Below are 18,350 nucleotides of genomic sequence, written 5' to 3'. Positions count from 1 at the left end.
AATCTAAAATTTAAAATCAACCACACTCGAAGGGAAACTAAGGGCTCTAATTCTTCAAAAGCTTATTTTAAGGAGCGAAACTACTATACATACATATCTCTGTTCGTACTAGGTACTTTTTATGCTTATTGTGGACATTCTTAATATGTGTTTTCCCTTAAAGTACATTGTTAAAAAATCTATTAAAAAATAAGGTGCGGAAGATTTAATGCTCGATAGTCACTTTAAGAGAAAGCACCGTTTCTTGTTAAAGACATTTTAGAACGTAAAGTTTTACTTGTTATTTTACTTATACGAATGGATGTAGAATATACGTTGATATTATGACAAGGTAAATATTGTCGTCAATATAGCTTGCTAAAATGAAACTCGTTTATTGGTCAGTTTTTTTATCCAGTAGGAGTGGAGGGGATGGGGTAAAAAGAGTGGAAGGGGGAAATCGTTATTTAGGCAATTTTTACTTATTTTTTTCGACAGCTTCGCTGCCATTGGACCTAACCATCCTTGTTGATTTTCTTTTTATATATTTGTATAATTGATTGAGTGTGATTACGAATGTTCTATCAAGTCCTCACCAAAAAACAACATTTTAATCAGGGTTCTTAAGGGATAGGAAAAAGTCGATTAATTAATGTACACCCCCAATTATGATTTAAAATACCCTTTATGCAGATTAAAACTTTTTAAGCCAACGAATTATCTAATGAATTATTTTTACACTTGCGTTTTTTATCTAATACCACTTTGACAATATAATCATTTGCTTTCTTATTTTCACGGCAATTTGAAAATACGGTGTTAATTTTTACTCGGTAATGGTGGGACACCTGTGATTACTGGCCTGGAATAAGTAATACAAATATCAATATTCAATATCAAATTTTTAGTTTCTGTGTGGCATTAGACAATTTAGTATTAGAGTAAGACTCGCAGCGCATTAGAGTTAAGTGCCGGCTTGCAATCGAAGAAGTGTTATTTCTTGTCTGGATATATTCTATATCTATTAGCATAATATGAGTAGGGGGGAAATGCCTTGGTCTATAAACAGATGGAAATAAAAAGAATGCACGCTTATGACTTTTAGAAAAAGCTACTGTAATCAAAGGACTGATTGACTTTTAGGTGTTAACCCTTAATGTCATTGAAGTTTCCTGATCAGAAAATAAAAAAATTATATTTTTATTCTTGTTCTTATATTTGCTGATGACTCTAACGTCTTTTTCTTCTAAATCTAGCTTAATTCTTGAATTGAATTAAATTTGGTTGTAAATTACTATTGATTCTTTATTTTATTATAAGTAAAGCTGCTCTATAGCGTATCTTGTTCAGTGGTCTATTAGTTGGGTATAATGTCCGTTGTCTGTGTGTTTGTAAAAAATATCTTTCAAGAAAATTCACCTCTGGAAAAATATTCCTTCTTCAAAAAATCAACTACTAATACTTTTTTTTAAAGGTAGTACATTGTCCTCTCCCCCTTCCCCCATTCCTTGAAATTTAATAGAGAAATGTCTAATTTCTATTTCATAATAAAAATAAGGTTTGCTTTCTTTGATTGTTGTTATTCTTGCTTTTCATACATTCTATCTAACACAAAATTAAATAATTTTTTAAATTAGACCATGATTAAAATAATTTTTATATATTTTATCATTAAAATATTTCAAAATAATAATAAATAAATACATAACAATAGGGTTAATCAATATACAAAATTCTTTTTACATATTTTTTTGATTCTTTTTCGAAATATAAATATTTATTGTTTGGTCTGTTAAAAATTGACCAAAGACATGCATATAAAGATTTAGGATTGTTTTCTTACGTTTTGAAGGAGGGCTCGAGATAAGAATAAATGAGAAACCAATTTTATTTACGTTTCTAAAGACAATTTCCATGTAAGATGTGTTTTTAAGAGTAGAAACTAGCATAAATCCATCAATTAAGAAACCAACTTAAAAAGGATAAAAATATGTTCACAAAATATTTAGGTTTTAACAAATAAATTAGCTGTTCTTCTGTGGAATAGCAGTGATGACTGTTTTGACTTCTGTATAGTTCTCCAAACCATACTCGCCACCCTCTCGACCAATACCAGACATCTTGTAACTAAAATATATTGAAAATTATATATTTATCTTAATTATGACAATACTCCCCTCCCCCTAGACCAATAACAGACATCTTGTAACTAATATAGATTGAAAATGATATATTTATCTAAATAATGATCATACTCCCTTCCCTCTCGGTAGAATTTGTTTTTGTTTTTGATTTTATTAGGAGGTTGTGTGATTATTAACAGTTTAATGTTATGAAAAACTTAACTTAATTGATAATGGAAGTTAATACATTTGTTTCTATGTCACAATTCTGATTACAGTTGAAATATTTTTTTGAGAAAGGGAGTTATTTTCTTTTTGTAATTTATCATAGAACAGGGCACAGGGGGTTTAAAACGAACTAAAATCGTTGCTGCATGCTGGCTAAATCAGTATCTACAGCCAATTTTCTATTGTTAAATTTTGTATGCTATCAACCTACTATGAAACAAATGAAACGCTTATAAAACAGGTTTTATTATCCTCAAGATAATTGACTTACCCTCCGAATGGAGCCTGGTTTCCAAGAACATTGTAAGTATTGATCCAGACAGTGCCAGCTCTCAGAGCATTACTCACAGCAATGGCCTGGCCAATATCACGGGTCTGTACAGCGGCGGCTAACCCATAGCTGTTCCTAGAAAATACAGGAAGGATAAAATTCATCTCTTTAACGAGTGAAAAACAAAAACCCATTATTCATATACCTCTATAATAACTTAGGGGGATTAAAAAAACCGATTACTCCTTCCTTTATTGTTCTAATCTTTTAAAAATCTATCCGCTTCTTGCTTTATTAATGGCAAAATATTAAAAATTAAATATTGAATCTACACAGGACACCACAGCTTTAAGTTTACAAATCTCGCAAATATGTAGGTATATTTGTGGATAGGAATACCAAAGCTTAATGAAAAAGGGAAACATTACTTGTTAGCTCTATCTATAGCCTCATCTACAGTGGAGAACTTCTGAATGGAGAGAACAGGACCAAATATCTCCTCTTGGCAGATCTTCATGTCATCTGTCACGTCAGAAAAGATGGTTGGCTCAACAAAGTATCCAGTGTCTCCGTGTCTAAAAAATAATAAGAAATGTACTACAATTATTTATACAAATGGCAATCATTATATTAGATGCACTTAGTGCCTATTGGGTTATTAAATCTAAAGTCAATTATTAACTAAAGCTTCTAAGAATTTTAACTTTTTAATGTATGAAAAAGTTGGACACCTTGTGCCTTGTCATCAGAGACATCATTTCCAAAAATATATTCCAGATTTTCTAAACTATTTCCTCTAATTATAAGATGGACACCTTGTATCTTGCTAGAGCCAACATTTCCCATAATATTCTAACCTGTTTCCTCCAGGAAGAAGTTGGACACCCTCTACCTTACCAGAGCTAAAATATCCAAGACTTTTCTAACATGTTTCCTCAATTAGAAGTTGGACACCCTGTGCCTTGCCAGAGCCAACAAATACAAAAATTTTCTAATCTGTTTCCTCCAGTAAGAAGCTGGACATCCTTTGACTTGCTTGAGCCAATATATACAAGAATTTTCTGACCTGTCTCCACCAGTAAGAAGTTGGACATCTTGTGTCTTGCTAGATCCATCAAATCCAAGGATTTTCTAACCTATTTCCTCCAGGAAAAAGTTGGACACCCTATGCCTTACCAGAGCCAAAATATCCAAGAATTTTCTAACCTGTTTCCTCCAGTAAGAAGTTGTGCACCCTGTGCCTTGCCAGAGCCAACATATCCAAGAATTTTCTGCATTTGCTCTTCATCAATTTGGGGGCCCTGCTCTGTGTTGCCCTAAAAACATAAACAGCTGGACTGATATGGTTCTCTTTTACAACGAAGCTACTAAAAGGTCCAGGAAGGTTTACAACTATTTACAGGAGGGTAACTTCACCCTTTCAGCAAAAATACCCTTCATTCACAAAAATATAGGGCTTTAGGGTCATAGCTGCAAGTTTAATATAAAGCGATAAAGTCTAAATCGGAAATTGGGAGCAACCAAAGTTTTTGTAATAAATGGATTTTTTGTGAGATTTAGTTAAACAATACAAGCAAGAAGTTGCATACATACACACATATGTACAGAGTGAGTAATCTAAAGCTTTATCAAATATATTTTGTAATTTTAAAAGTATATATGTTTTTGAACAACATGTTAGGTAATAAACTAGAAAAGTCACAACTAAACAACTAATGGTTTATTTCTGACCTTGAATGGATCTCCAACAACCCTCTTCTTTGCTCTCTCAACTGATTTCTCAACAAATTCATCATAAATAGACTCATCAACCATCACTCTGAAATAATTCATTATACAAATTTCCTTACAATTTAATTGTCATTGGCTGATAGGTCTACAAAAATTAGGGAAGCTCAGTATTGGCCGATTTTATGCAGTTTATGAGGGGACAGGTCACCAATCCCATCACAATCTTTGTACCTACTTGAATAAAAGTGAAGATTTTTTTCGAGGCAGGGAGGTAGGTAAAGGTAACTTTCTGTCCTGTGACTTTCCAATTATATTCTAGTCTCTATAAAAAGGAATAAAATTGTGGGTTTAACTAAATCCCTTAAATTCACATCCATCAAAGACAAAACTCCTGCACTTATAAGTTGAAAGGGGGATTAAATTATCTTCAGAGGATGTATCCATAAATATCACTGCTAAAACCAATCAAAACGCATACCTTGACCCAGCACAACAACACTATGTTAAATATTCGTACCTTGACCAAGCACAACAACACTGCCCCATGTTAAATATTCATACCTGGACTCCGCACAACAACACTGCCATGTTAAATATTCGTACCTGGACCCAGCACAACAACACTGCCATGTTAAATATTCGTACCTGGACCCAGCACAACAACACTGTTCCATGTTAAATATTCATACCTGGACTCCGCACAACAACACTGCCATGTTAAATATTCGTACCTGGACCCAGCACAACAACACTGCCCCATGTTAAATATTCATACCTGGACCCAGCACAACAGCACTGCCCCATGTTAAATATTCATACCTGGACCCAGCACAACAGCACTGCCCCAAGTTAAATATTCGTACCTGGACCCAGCACAACAAAACTGTCTCATGTTAAACATTTATACCTGGACCCAGCACAACAACACTGCCCCATGTTAAATATTCATACCTGGACCCAGCACAACAACACTGCCCCATGTTAAATATTCATACCTGGACCCAGCACAACAACACTGCCCCATGTTAAATATTCATACCTGGACCCAGCACAACAACACTGTTCCATGTTAAATATTCATACCTGGACCCAGCACAACAACACTGCCCCATGTTGAAGAAAAGACCAAAATGTGCCATCTCCACTGCTTTGTCTATGTCAGCATCCTGAACATCAAATCTTAAAGTATAACATTATACATAAGGATTCCTAAGACAACAAGGTATAATCTTAGAAGCATATTAACTCTATAATCATTAAAGAATTCAGAAGGTTGTTTATTAGCTAATTTGACTCTTGTTTAGGATACGGTAGAATAGTCCGATTAATTTGAATTTTGGCAAGAATATTCCTAGAACGATCTATCCGTAATTTATAATATTCCTGAAGCGCTTGGTACTTGGTACTTACACTAATAGTTTTAATCTTTAAAGAAGGGATAATTTTGTTTTTCATAATTGTAGGTGTTCTTCCACTCATTGTCCTTTAAGATCCCAGCAGTTAATAAGACAAAAATAACTAATTTAACAAATAAACTCCTTGATGGCAAATTTGTCCCCTATTCTAATTACTTTGTTTAAAATCATTCTTGATTTAAACTATAAAAAGATTCTACATCAATGATTATATTTTAAAATCCTTTTTTTAAAAATAATTCAATAATTAACAAGAGGTTTTCTTCTCTCAATTTCTATTGATTTTTTTCTTTATTTAATCTTTGTTTATTTTGTTAAAAGCGAAGCTTTTCTACAGTTAGGTGTGTGTACATTTATTATAAAATTTTCCAATTACTTTTTTATGTGGATTATAAGGTGCAGCCTTTTTAATTATGTTGGAAAATGTAAGTACGTTTTTTAGGAATTCGAATTGTTAAGCAATTTACGATAAATTTTCCTTTGTCTTATTAGATAAGATTCGCTTCTATAAATTTGTAATACTTGTTTTAATAATATGATATTCAAATTTAATAACTAAAATAATTTATTTATTCCAATAATATTAAACGTTTAATAAAGTTATTATGAATTGTAACATCTATATTTAATATAAAATGGATTTATAGAATAAATTCTTTATAAATCTATAGGAATTTTTCCTATTAGTATTATATCATATTTAGTCCCCTTCCCTTCCTTATGGGCCAGTTTTTAAGTTATTCTTGTACTTGACGTTTAATTTCAAGGAGGTTTCCCCAATATCACATATGGACCACTAACTTTTGAAAGAAAAACGCCTTTTTCAAGATTATTTTAGGTTAGGGCACAGAAGGGATAGCATCTAGTATGAATAGGGCCAGATATCAATAGAAATCCCCACAAAAAAAATAAGTGGTAGGGCTCAGCGGTTATTCTATAAATAATGTTTTCTGTACATCTACAAGACTGACCGTCTCTACCTAGTCTATGCTATCTATTTCAATGCATGTTACTGTATCTACGTAGTTTATCTGTTGTAATCAGGGATAAGACAATGAATGATAAACTATCAGGTGATCAAAATTATTGATAGATGGGGCATGGGCACTGCCAGTTGGTGTCTGTCTGTCCGTCTGAAGCTTAAGATCTCAGTAACCGCTGAACCGATTGGGCTCTACTCTTCAGGGTATATACCTACTGGTCCTGTGATGGTTTTAAGCTATTTTCCTGGAGTGTTGAACATCCCCAACCCCCCAAAAAACAAAAAAATCCTCTCCAAATTTTTTAAAAAGAATTTGCTGAAGATTTCCTTGGTCCTTTTTACGAATTTCGCCATAAGGGAACGTGAGAATTTGTTCATAAAACTATGGGGACCAGTATAATTTACAGTCCAATGTTCCCTCCCTTACTGTTTTTAACTTTAAATGGCTGTTACATTTTGGAAAAACGAGTACCATTTTTACTCAGATAAATTTTGAGAACTAAAGGATATTATGAATTGCATTGCACTATGCTATGAAAATGTTGTTTATATAGTTATAACAAGTACAATTATATTCACAGATAAACTTTTAAAAAAACTTTAGAAGAAAAAAGAAAAAAATATGTTTGAAAACTGTCCTTTAATAAAAATATCAATATGGGGGAGTGTCATATCATTTCAGGTGTAGTAATTTCATATTGGATATAGATTATAAGTGGATATATTGACAGGGGAAAATTTAGCTTGCTAATATGAACCTTAATTATTAGTCAATTTGTTCATCCAGTAGGATGGAAGGGTTTGGGTTAAAGGGATTATTTTATCCCGCTGCGAGTTTTATTTTACTAGAAAACATGAAAATGTGGTGTAAGATCCAAGTAATAATATATCCATTAGTAATTTTATATTTAGAGAGAATAGAAACACAAACATTTAAATATTTCAAATCATTTATTCAATTTATTGCAAAGAAAATAGGTTTTTTAGAAAAACAGCTCATAGTGTCTAATAAAAAATAACGTCATACAATACAAATGACCAATGATGAGCTAGTATACATTGTAATTGACCAATTGTAAAATGTATAACTATGTACGAAGTACAATCTAATTTAAAAAGATTATAAAATGAAAAATTAATACCTTTCTTACTAAATTCTGTACACAACTTTAACCATTAACATGGCTGCGTTGTTCTTCAGCTGTGATACTATTGGTTGATTTAGAGATTATGGAGAAATTTCAGAGGACTTAAAGAAAAGGCAGACATGCATAAATCAAGTTTAAGTAAAAAGAATATTATGATCGATTTGATAATTTATTCTTGACCATCCCTTCATTTTTGTGAAGGGGGAGAGAAAGAGATGTAGAGTGGAGGGTATGATAAAATAATATTACAAAAATCTTAATCGAATTGGAAATAAATTTCCCTTTTCTAAAATTCTTCTTTGTTTACTAGAGTATAATTACTAGCAGAAAATATTAAATATTTTTGGTTAAAAAATACATATGCCTGTATTGAATAACAATCAGAGCAGTCATTTGAATAATTGTATGTCGAGAATGTGTCAGTCATGACTGCTTTAAACGCCATATAGTCGTCGTAAACTAATAATTGACATATTGCAGCGAAAAATAGCTTAAAACCACCACAAACAAAACCCTAATCTCTCATAATAACAGCATTAATTAACAATAAATCAATAAATTTTTCTATAAAGCAGACAAAAATTCAATCACTTTGATGGAAAAAGAAAGACTTTAATTTTTGTACAAATAACTGATTTCTAAATCATTGTGGAATAAGTAATTGTTTTAATGGTAAATCCATTATAGCCCAAGACACAATCTAAAACATTAGGTTTTTTAAAAATAGTGAAAATATCGACTAAAAGTCCGAAAATCATTGGTCACTGAACCTAATAACATTTGAAATGATACAAATAGTCAATATATTTAATATGCTTTTATAAGATCCCATCCTAAAATTAAGAGCAACAGTATCAAACAAAGACATCAAAGCCTTTTAAAAATCACAATTGGTAGGTGAAATGGCGACGAAAGTTACCCCCTTAATTTTTTTGGGGGGGAGGGGATCAGAACCAACATTTTGGTATATAAAATGTTGACAATTGAACCCAGTTCACCACGTAACTTTTTTGGGCGCTATGTTACACATTTACACGCCCCGTGGACGTCCTTGTTATAATTAATCTCAGGTTTTCAGTAAGGTTTTTTTTTAACTTGAGCTAATAGTTGAAACAAAGGACATTATACGTATTTTAATACCTTAATTCGATCAGTGGACAAAACACCCCCCCCCCCCCCACTATACATTATTTTGTAGTAATATTATTAATGTTATTTCAAATAGTTTAGGGTCTCTGTAACCACAAAATTTTTTGTTGGGGAGGGGGTGGGGTTACCTCCTCTATACCCCCACCCTTTGGACATACTTGAGGGTAAGTCATGGATGGTTCATTGTCAATTCGAGGGATATTGCCATTGATTGGTTAGTATCAAATATGTCAAATCTTGATATGTTATAATTAATATTTTCAATATATTTCTATTATTTGCTACTAGCAAAGTTAAATTACAAGTTTGTCTGTCGGTAACGCACCTACTATGCTTCAATTTCATTACAAACATCATCTTAAGATAATCATTTTGAAAATAAACTATCAGCATTTGAGAAATATCATATATAATTTTTTTTATTGAATGAAATATTTACTTTTTTAGCGGTATTTGTCTTGAAGGAATGACCTAACTCCCAGGAAAATAGCATAAAACCTGGAAAGTTTCAATACAAGACTTTCTTTATTATGACAGACCTATAAATCTTACTGTATATTACGAGATCATAATAAATACAAAGATATAAATAGATACAAACACGCTTCTTTCCTCTTAAAAGTGAAAAGGAAAATGCGCAGATGAAAAAAGCAGCTGCTATCAAGCCGATAATCACTGTTGTGCATGCACTACAACTGCTTAAAAATAGTTAATACTCTAGGGATGATGTAAATGAAGCTGATTTTTTACAGTGGGACATAGGGCTATTTATTACACTAGTCTCCAAAGTTTTATAACAACGTTTTCTTATTCGTTGGCTTATCAACTTTTGGGACCTTTGTTGAATTAAGGTTGGATGGTGGTTCAATAAATTTAATGTCCAAACATTTTAACTAATTTTGTGCATCATCCTCAGGGATGCACAACAATCTATTGGCCATTGTTTTATCCTATTGGATGCCTGTGATTTTATGGTATAAATAAAAGGTTAGCATAATGACTGGTTGCTTCTATTTTTACCTTAAGAATGATGTTGGGCGATTTGCCACCAAGTTCCAGCGTGACCCTCTTGAGGGTGGCCGCAGCCTCTGCCTGAATGATCTTGCCAACCTCGGTGGACCCAGTAAATGCTACCTATAAAATAGAAACAGGGATCATCAAATCAGAAGTGGCAAGTAAATATGAAAAATAAGATTAGGGGTGGGGAGGGGGGGGGGGGGTTATTCAGTGTCTTATTTTGTACAGTCCTATTATTTATAAAATATTGTACCAAAGGTAATTTTACAAAATATAGAGATTTTTGGAACAATTACTAATTCAACTTCTAAAGTAGCAATTTCCCCACGTATATTCAAAAATAATGTACAATATCGACCCTTTGGGTTTCTATCATCCAAAAAGTTACATTCTTTTAAAGTTTGCATCTTAACCTTAGAGTCTAGACAATTTCGAGGGAATATTCATATTTGTCAAGTGAAGGTTTTAGGCTATTGTGCAATTACTTTAAGAAACCCCTCATTCCTAATTTTTCTTATAATATTTTAAAAAATAATAAATATTAGAGAACACTAGATATAGACTACACTTCCAAAAAATTTGAAGGCTGTTCTTAGGATAAACTATCAAAATAACTTTACCTTTTCAATGCCAGGATGGCGGACAATAGCACCTCCAGCAGTTGGACCAAATCCAGGTATAACATTGACCACCCCTGCGGGGAATCCTGCCTCCTTTGTCAGCTGGGCAACATACAACCCTAAACAGAAAAAACTATTTATCTTTTTTAATAACAGCTTAGTATTGAAATTTTTGCTCTTCTGATATTTCATAAAAAAAATAATATAATAGTTTTCTTAGATCTAATCGTTTTACTGAATTTCTTTTTAAATAATAAATTATTTCCTAAATTGTAATCAAAGAAATCTATTGATTAAAGTAACTTTGTTTGTCCTAATATATGAGAAATGAAAGAGCTTAATAGGATATATTTTTCCAGGAAGGTACAAATTAGTCCCTGATGATTCTCCATTTTTATTGATTGGGGTATTAAAGGCAGGCAAACCTTTCAATAAACAAGGATGACAACATCCATAAGTAGCGAAGCACAAAAATTATGTATAAGAAATTAAAGATTAGTTGTCAAAAACATGTATATTTGGGAAAAATCACGAAACCTTTTCAACATTTGTTTTTAATTTTTTAATACTTATATATCAGTAGTATGACTAATATACTGACGGTCAAAGTAAATTACATACTGGATGCTCAAAACAACGGGAAATTTAATTTTAATATTTTTAACTTAAAAAAATTTGAAATCGGACCATAAACACCAAAGATATGAGAAAAAATGTAAAAAATGTAAAAATTGCCAAAAACCTTCAAAAAGGCAGTCTGAACGCCATTGATATTTTTTTGAAAGGACAGGAAATTTAATTTTGATATAATTTTGGAAATCGGACCATAAACACCAAAGGTATAAATAAAAATGTGAAAAATACAAAAATAGCCTAAAACCTGCTTAAAGGCAGTCTGGCCGTCATAGTTGTTTTCTTTAAATGACAGGAGATTTTATTTTAATATATAAAACTGAAAAATTTTTGGAAATTGGACCATAAACACCAAAGATATGAAGAAAAATATGAAAAATACAAAAATTGCCTAAAACCTGCTAAACCTGTTTCCCCCAAACTAAGGCATACGGATAGACGGACATACGGACAGACGGACATTTCAAATTATAGAGTAGCTTCGCTACTAAAAAAATGTCCACCCTTTTTTATATAGTTATTTATATAGTTTGTCAAAAAAATAATTAAAAGAATAAGACACGACAAAAAGATTGTGTTAGAAATAGAAAGAAAACATATTCCAGTATGGCTTCAAAACCGATTCATATCCGATGGAATTGAACCGCTTCTTAGCCATACTGAAAAATCATGTATAGCATCGTATTGCAGACAATTTTCCACGAATATTAAAATAAAAAAATTAATACTAGTTCTGCAAACCCAGGAATTAGGCACCTCGGGCGAATATAACTAGTTTTAACAATTTTTCATTTTAACATCCGCGGAAAGCTGTCTACAATACGATGCGATAAAAAAAACATATTCACATCTTCATATAATCCAACAAAATATCTAAACAACAGAATTTTTAAAAAAAATTATATTATTATTTTTAATTATTTACACCTTCCCTTTGGGGCTTTGTACAAAAATGAGATGGGTGTAACCCCCCGACCCCCATACATTATTTGTTGAATAACATATTTTTTTGGATGGGGGGTGAGTGGGAAAATTATCATAGTTGTCATTTTATTACTAACACCTACGCCCCTAGAGGCCTCTTAATTTAAATTTAGTTTTTAAAAAAAGTAGATATTTGGGGGGTTGGGCAGGTTTTTTTTTCTAGGACCGATTTATCATGGGTACCTTCCCCTAAAATAGTTATAAACCTTCCCAGGACCTAAGAAAAGCTACACTGTAAAGAAGAATCTTATCAATTCAGCGAGATCTAAAGCAAAGACAGAAAGACAGACAGACACACACACACAGATAGAGATCCTTTTACTTTATTGTAAGGATTTTTAAAAGCGAAGCTTTTCTATAATTAGGGTCGGTCCGTCCGTCCGTACGTCCGTCCGTACGTCCGTCCGAGATAGATAGCTTTTATTCGTTAATTTAGGCATGTTAGAATTGTCCTATCGATTTCAAACTTTGCATGATGATTCCTGTAGTAGTTGGGTACGATTTAGAAAGCGTAGCAACTCTATAACCATTACCAGAATGTCCGCACGTCCATTTTAAACATGTTGATTTTTCTACTTTTTTAACAACAAATTTTCAAGTGTTTTAATTATCCGTTTGATCTGGTTTTTGGTATATTGATTCCTGGGACAACAAAGAACAATATTATAAGCGAAGCAACTCTATAATCAAGTCCAAAAATGTAAGTATGTCCATAAACATTATCCTGTTTTTAAGCAGTTTTTCAACAAATTTACCTACAATTTTGATTCGACATTTATACATTTATGTTCCGATTTTTCAGTTCAGATACTATACAAGTGTTAATGTCCGTTTGTCCTACCGTTTCAGTGCTTCGCTTTTATGGATGTTGTCATCCTTGTTTTAGTTATATAAACACTCTGTAAAGTAGAAAAGGGAAAATGATTGTATAAAAAGTTGAGCTAGCTAGTCAACAAAAAATTAGTCAGACAAAGAGAGATAATAACATATAAGAAAATGCATCATTTCTTAATATACTGTAAAAAAATTAGTTTGTAAATGAAAAAAATAGGAATGCTGTGTTATGAATTACGTTTTAGAGGAATAGTTTTTAAAATTTACCTAACTATTAATATACCTAATATAGGTAGAATCAATGACGTCCCTGCTTTGGTTTGAGGGGGGTAAAATTAGGGGTTTGAAATCCCTTTAAACCTCCCCTCCCCATTGGAATTGTATGTATAGAATTTTTGTTTATTATTATTAATTTTTTGGGTTTTGTCTAGGTTAGGGGGGGGGGGGGAGGGGGGAAGGGCGATGCAACTATGAATGTTTAAACTGTAGGTGTAAGAGGTACAATGAAAATAACAAAAAAATCATTGAAAATCGACGTACTCCAGTGTATAATGTTTTACAGTGTGTAAGTATGTAAAAAATATCTTATTCACTTACAATGTAAGCAATGCATGTAATTTTATTGTGTTATTGTATATTTCTTTTCATAATACATATGCTCATATTATACATATACATACAAGAGAATCTTCGCCCGTAGCTCCCCTGTGTTTTTAAGGGCAGTAAAACTTTGGTATTTGTGTAGTTTTGACTTAATAAACATGTTTGATAACACCTTTATTTACTTCAATGGATTTATTATTACTCTCATCCACTCCCTTTACCTTATCCCTCCCCTTATACTGGATTAACTAACTGACCAATAAATAATGTCTATGTTAGCAACCTAAATCTAGGATCATTTTTCCCATATCATAAAATCCGTTTATATCCATATACATTTGTACTGCACATAACTCAGAGCCTTGTTGGAAAATTTTAAATTGAACGTTAAGCTAGAGAAGTTTAAAAAACGAGTAAAAATATGTAAGGTGTAAGAGTTTAATGAAAGGTACAAATAAACATGCAGAATACATATTCATGCATAGCTAAGGCTTTCTGACAAATATTATACAATAAATGGTTGGTTGTCTGATATGTAGTCTTAAATGTAGATAATGTAATATTAAACCATTAGGCGTATAAATGGGTTATAATTATTTTTGGAAGGAATTGATGTAGATAAATTTTACACTCTGATGACATCTCCCTCCCTTAGTTTACCTGACAAAGGTGTTTGTTCCGCAAGCTTCATGACCACACAGTTACCAGTGGCCAGAGCGGGTCCAAGCTTCCAGGCCTGTCAAAACAAATTTCATTTGTAGTAAATGTAAAAAATTACAGGGGGATTTTGACTAAAGTTAGATTATTCAACTGGGGGAAGAGTAAACATGATAAAATGCGAACGTTTTAATTTACTACCAGTGGCTGCGCTACTAGTATCTATAAGCTATGTTTTTGAAGAAGTAAGAAAAGTAGGAATTAGCCTAAAACCATTCCAATACCTATAAGTAGCTTCCATATAATGGAAAACTCAATCAGTTCAGTAGTTATCGAAATCTAAAGCTACAGACAATAACACCTAACTTTATTTACATAATATGATATAATAAAGAAAAAGGAGTTTTTATCCTGCATCTTAACCGCAAAATCAATCATTAATCAACAATAAACTCCACCTTCACCCAAAGATTAAACCTAACCCAACAAAAAAGGATTACTTCATTTTTGCAACATCTAAAACATGCCTTAGAGTAAAGTAAAATGTAATTGGAATTTCCTGCCATCCCCTTTTTTCCATCCCCTCAAATTTTTACCTCCCCCTGTCAAAACCCTGCGCATGCCAATATTTAAGAATAATGATTATAACTATATACCAATTGACATACTATTACTTGGATGTTGCGCCAGATTTTCATGTATTTTGATAAAGTGATGATTACAACTGGTTAAAATGACTTTACCCCTCACCAACCCACTTTACCCCATCCCCTCCCCTCCTACTGGATGAACCATAGAACGAATAAGGTACATATTAGCAGGCTGAATAGACAACAAATTTTTCCTGGTAAATATATCCAATTATATCCCCTATATCCATTATTATACCTGCATGAGAAGAGGAAAGTTCCAGGGAATAATCTGTCCACAGACCCCGACAGGTTCATGACGGGTGTAGCAGTGATAACTTCCATCCAGAGGAATAACTTTACCATGGTTCTTGTCCGCCCATCCAGCAAAGTAACGGTAACACTTGATACTGATAATAAACATTGGATTTATTATTACTTGGATTATCATGTACTATGATAAAGTAAATGCAGGGTAAAAAGCAACCTAATTTGAAAACAATCTTTCCCCTGTTATAATACCCACGTATATTCTACATCCATTAAATTAACAGTCGACCATTTATTGTTCATTAGCGTATTTTTAAATATAAGTGGTTGAAATTTAAATGTAAAGGCTACTATAAAATTAGGATGATTTTCATTTTTCGTAATGAAAGGTAAAAATATATTATAAACTCGTTCTGCTATTCATTAGCCTAAAAACGTAGTACGGAAATAAAGATTCTTGTGTTAAGGTAACAGTTCCCAAACTTTTCTATCCGTAATTTTAATCAATAACTTTTTCATGAAAACAAATCACGTCCATTGTCTCATCCCTAAGAATCTCGGCCAAGTTTGTCACTGTTAATGAGTATTTAGTTTATGTGGGTTGTGCAGGAAGGGTGGGGACATTGGACTGTTATTATACTAGTCCCCAAAGTTTTATAATAACGATTTCTATTCGTTTGCACAACAACTTTCGGGACTTTAATTGAATTTGGATGGGTTGGTTTATTAAGTTTAGTGTCAAAATGTTTTAATCACTAATTATAATCTACAGAGGGGGTAATTTTGTTTATCATCATCATTTATCGGCCATTGTCTTATCCCTTTAGATCCCACATTTTACATTTTCTGTGTGATATAAGTTGGAGTAAAGTTGTGCTAAAGTTACTACTTGCAAACACAACGAAATGTTACTACAATGATACAACTTAGTTTTTTTTCAAATAGCTGTTTCAGAGATATTACGAAGCTTTAGAAAAGGTAATTACATAGTCATTAGAAAGGCATCTACTCCATGTTTAGGGCAAGTCACACGAAAGGATAAAGGAGGTACGTGGATTTATTGACAGGGGAAAATTTGTCGTTAATTAGCTAGATAAATTTGCGTGGAGGGTTATTGTTATTTTAGCCCGCTGCGAATTCACTTTATTAAGGAACATGTCCTCTTATGATCAAATTTGTACTTGTTACTTCATAAAATGCTGTTTTCGTAAAGATTAAATTGGTTGTATTATGAAAGCACCATTGGGAAAGATTCCATTTAGATAACGGGTAATAACATCAGTAAGAGGTGTTTCTTTCTTCACACTGAAATTGCTTCCAAAGAACTTTATTTTATAATATTTACATCCATGGAGGAAAGGAATCTTTAAGTGTTTATTATATTAGTTCCTAACTTTTTATATTAACGTTTTCTTATTCGTTAGCATTACAACTTTCAGGACTTTAATTAAATTTTGATTGGTTGACCATTAAGTGTCCAAATGTTTCAACCACTTATTTGAAATCTTAATAAGGGGTAATTTTGTGTATGATTATCGAGGATGCACATCAATTAATCGGCTATTGTTCTATACCTATAGATCCCTGATTTATAACCGAATGAGGTAACAGGAAAATAGTCTAAAACCTTAACGAGGCATTTTTGAATCCTTTCCAAAAAAGCCCGACCTAATCGGACTTATATGTGAAAGCTTTGCTATTAAAAAATTGCTGAAATGACTAAACACCCTAGAAATAACATGAAACTTTATTTCAGAGTAGGAAAAGAAAGTTTGAAAAGTAAGAAATGATCTAAATAGTAGCTTCTCATTTACATCTTATTCTAATTCTTTTATATACATTACTAGCGGCTTCGCCTCTAGCCTCTAGGGGCTTTGCCCCAAGAGGTTTAATCAAACCAATTTTTCGTATTTTAGATTTAAAAGAAGAATTTAGAAAAAAAAATTAGGGGGAGGGGAAATATTTTTTTTTTTTTTTTTTTTTGGGGGGGGGTAGTTTAACCCACTATTTTAATTTTAGTTTTAAAAAGAAAAACAATTTTTTTTTTTTGGTGGGGGGAGGTTGGGGGTGTGCCACCCCCCAAAAAAATAGTTATAAACCTTCCCGGGACATATGAGAAGCTACCCTGTAAAGGAGAACCCGATCGGTTCAGCGGTTAGCGAGATCCTTTGCTACAAACAAACAGACAGACAGACATATATCGTTCTACTTTGTATTATAGACGAGAAGCTACTCTGTAAAGGAAAACCATGTTGGTTATGTGGTTAGATAGATCCTACGCTACAGACAAAAACGCCTTACTACTTTATATTATAGGATATGCATTTTTTCTGTACCAATACAACAATTGAGTTCTTTATCTTAGGGAAACTTCACATAGGCTCTTATGCACCAACCCTCTCCCTACAAATATAAAGCCTCTAGATGCTAGAGACGAAACCGCTAGTTCTTTAAAAAGGATGAATAATCTATCAACACCCACCCCTCCCCCTCAATTCAAATTAGAAAATAAAGATTGATTTTTTCAACAGTTTAAAGAATAATAATTTTCATTATAAATTAAGCACTTTATTATTAAACAAATATTTTTTTCCTATTTTATGATTATAAACCCCAATGATGATACACAAAAATTACCCCTTCTCTAGATTACAATTGGTGGTTAAAACGTTTGAACACTCAACTTAATTACAGTCTTAGAGAACAATTTTTAACATAACTTACTATATAATTATAATCGTGTATCCCTTGGTTAATTCTAATATCTAGCTGAACACAAGGACACAGTCTGACACACATCCTGTTACTTTAATTGTAATCTACTCATGAACATGTTTATCCCTGAAATGACTACTCTACCTGAGTTCTAGATCAGCATAGTAGGACATCATGTAGGGTTTTTCATTGTAATAATACCTGAGTTCCAGATCAGCATAGTAGGACATCATGTAGGGTTTACCTGAGTTCCAGATCAGCATAGTAGGACATCATGTAGGGTTTACCTGAGTTCCAAAGCATAGTAGGACATCATGTAGGGTTTACCTGAGTTCCAGATCAGCATAGTAGGACATCATGTA

The 18,350-nt window shown here is 32.4% G+C and overlaps 2 protein-coding genes across 9 annotated transcripts in view; both read right to left on the bottom strand.

The window, feature by feature from the left end:
* Positions 1–18,350, bottom strand: part of Cdc27 (cell division cycle protein 27) — a 147,664-nt gene that overhangs the window by 90,473 nt on the left and 38,841 nt on the right. The gene's annotated exons all lie outside the window — the stretch shown is intronic.
* Positions 1,624–18,266, bottom strand: LOC145316820 (aldehyde dehydrogenase, mitochondrial-like). Its single transcript, XM_080157564.1, has 11 exons — positions 18,190–18,266; positions 15,263–15,413; positions 14,378–14,453; positions 10,664–10,782; positions 10,047–10,160; positions 5,416–5,498; positions 4,333–4,420; positions 3,808–3,917; positions 3,030–3,176; positions 2,602–2,736; positions 1,624–2,106 (listed from the first exon to the last, which is right to left on the bottom strand). The coding sequence occupies exons 1-11, from the start codon at positions 18,249–18,251 to the stop codon at positions 2,004–2,006; spliced, it is 1,188 nt and encodes a 395-aa protein (XP_080013690.1). The 5' UTR covers positions 18,252–18,266; the 3' UTR covers positions 1,624–2,003.

The sequence above is a fragment of the Acartia tonsa genome, chromosome 4 (genome assembly GCF_053477335.1).
Source record: "Acartia tonsa isolate MP-2025a chromosome 4, ASM5347733v1, whole genome shotgun sequence".
Classification (NCBI taxonomy): Eukaryota; Metazoa; Arthropoda; class Copepoda; order Calanoida; family Acartiidae; genus Acartia; species Acartia tonsa.
The sequence above is the reverse complement of the archived record's forward strand: the minus strand, read 5'-3'. Positions and strand labels throughout refer to the sequence as shown.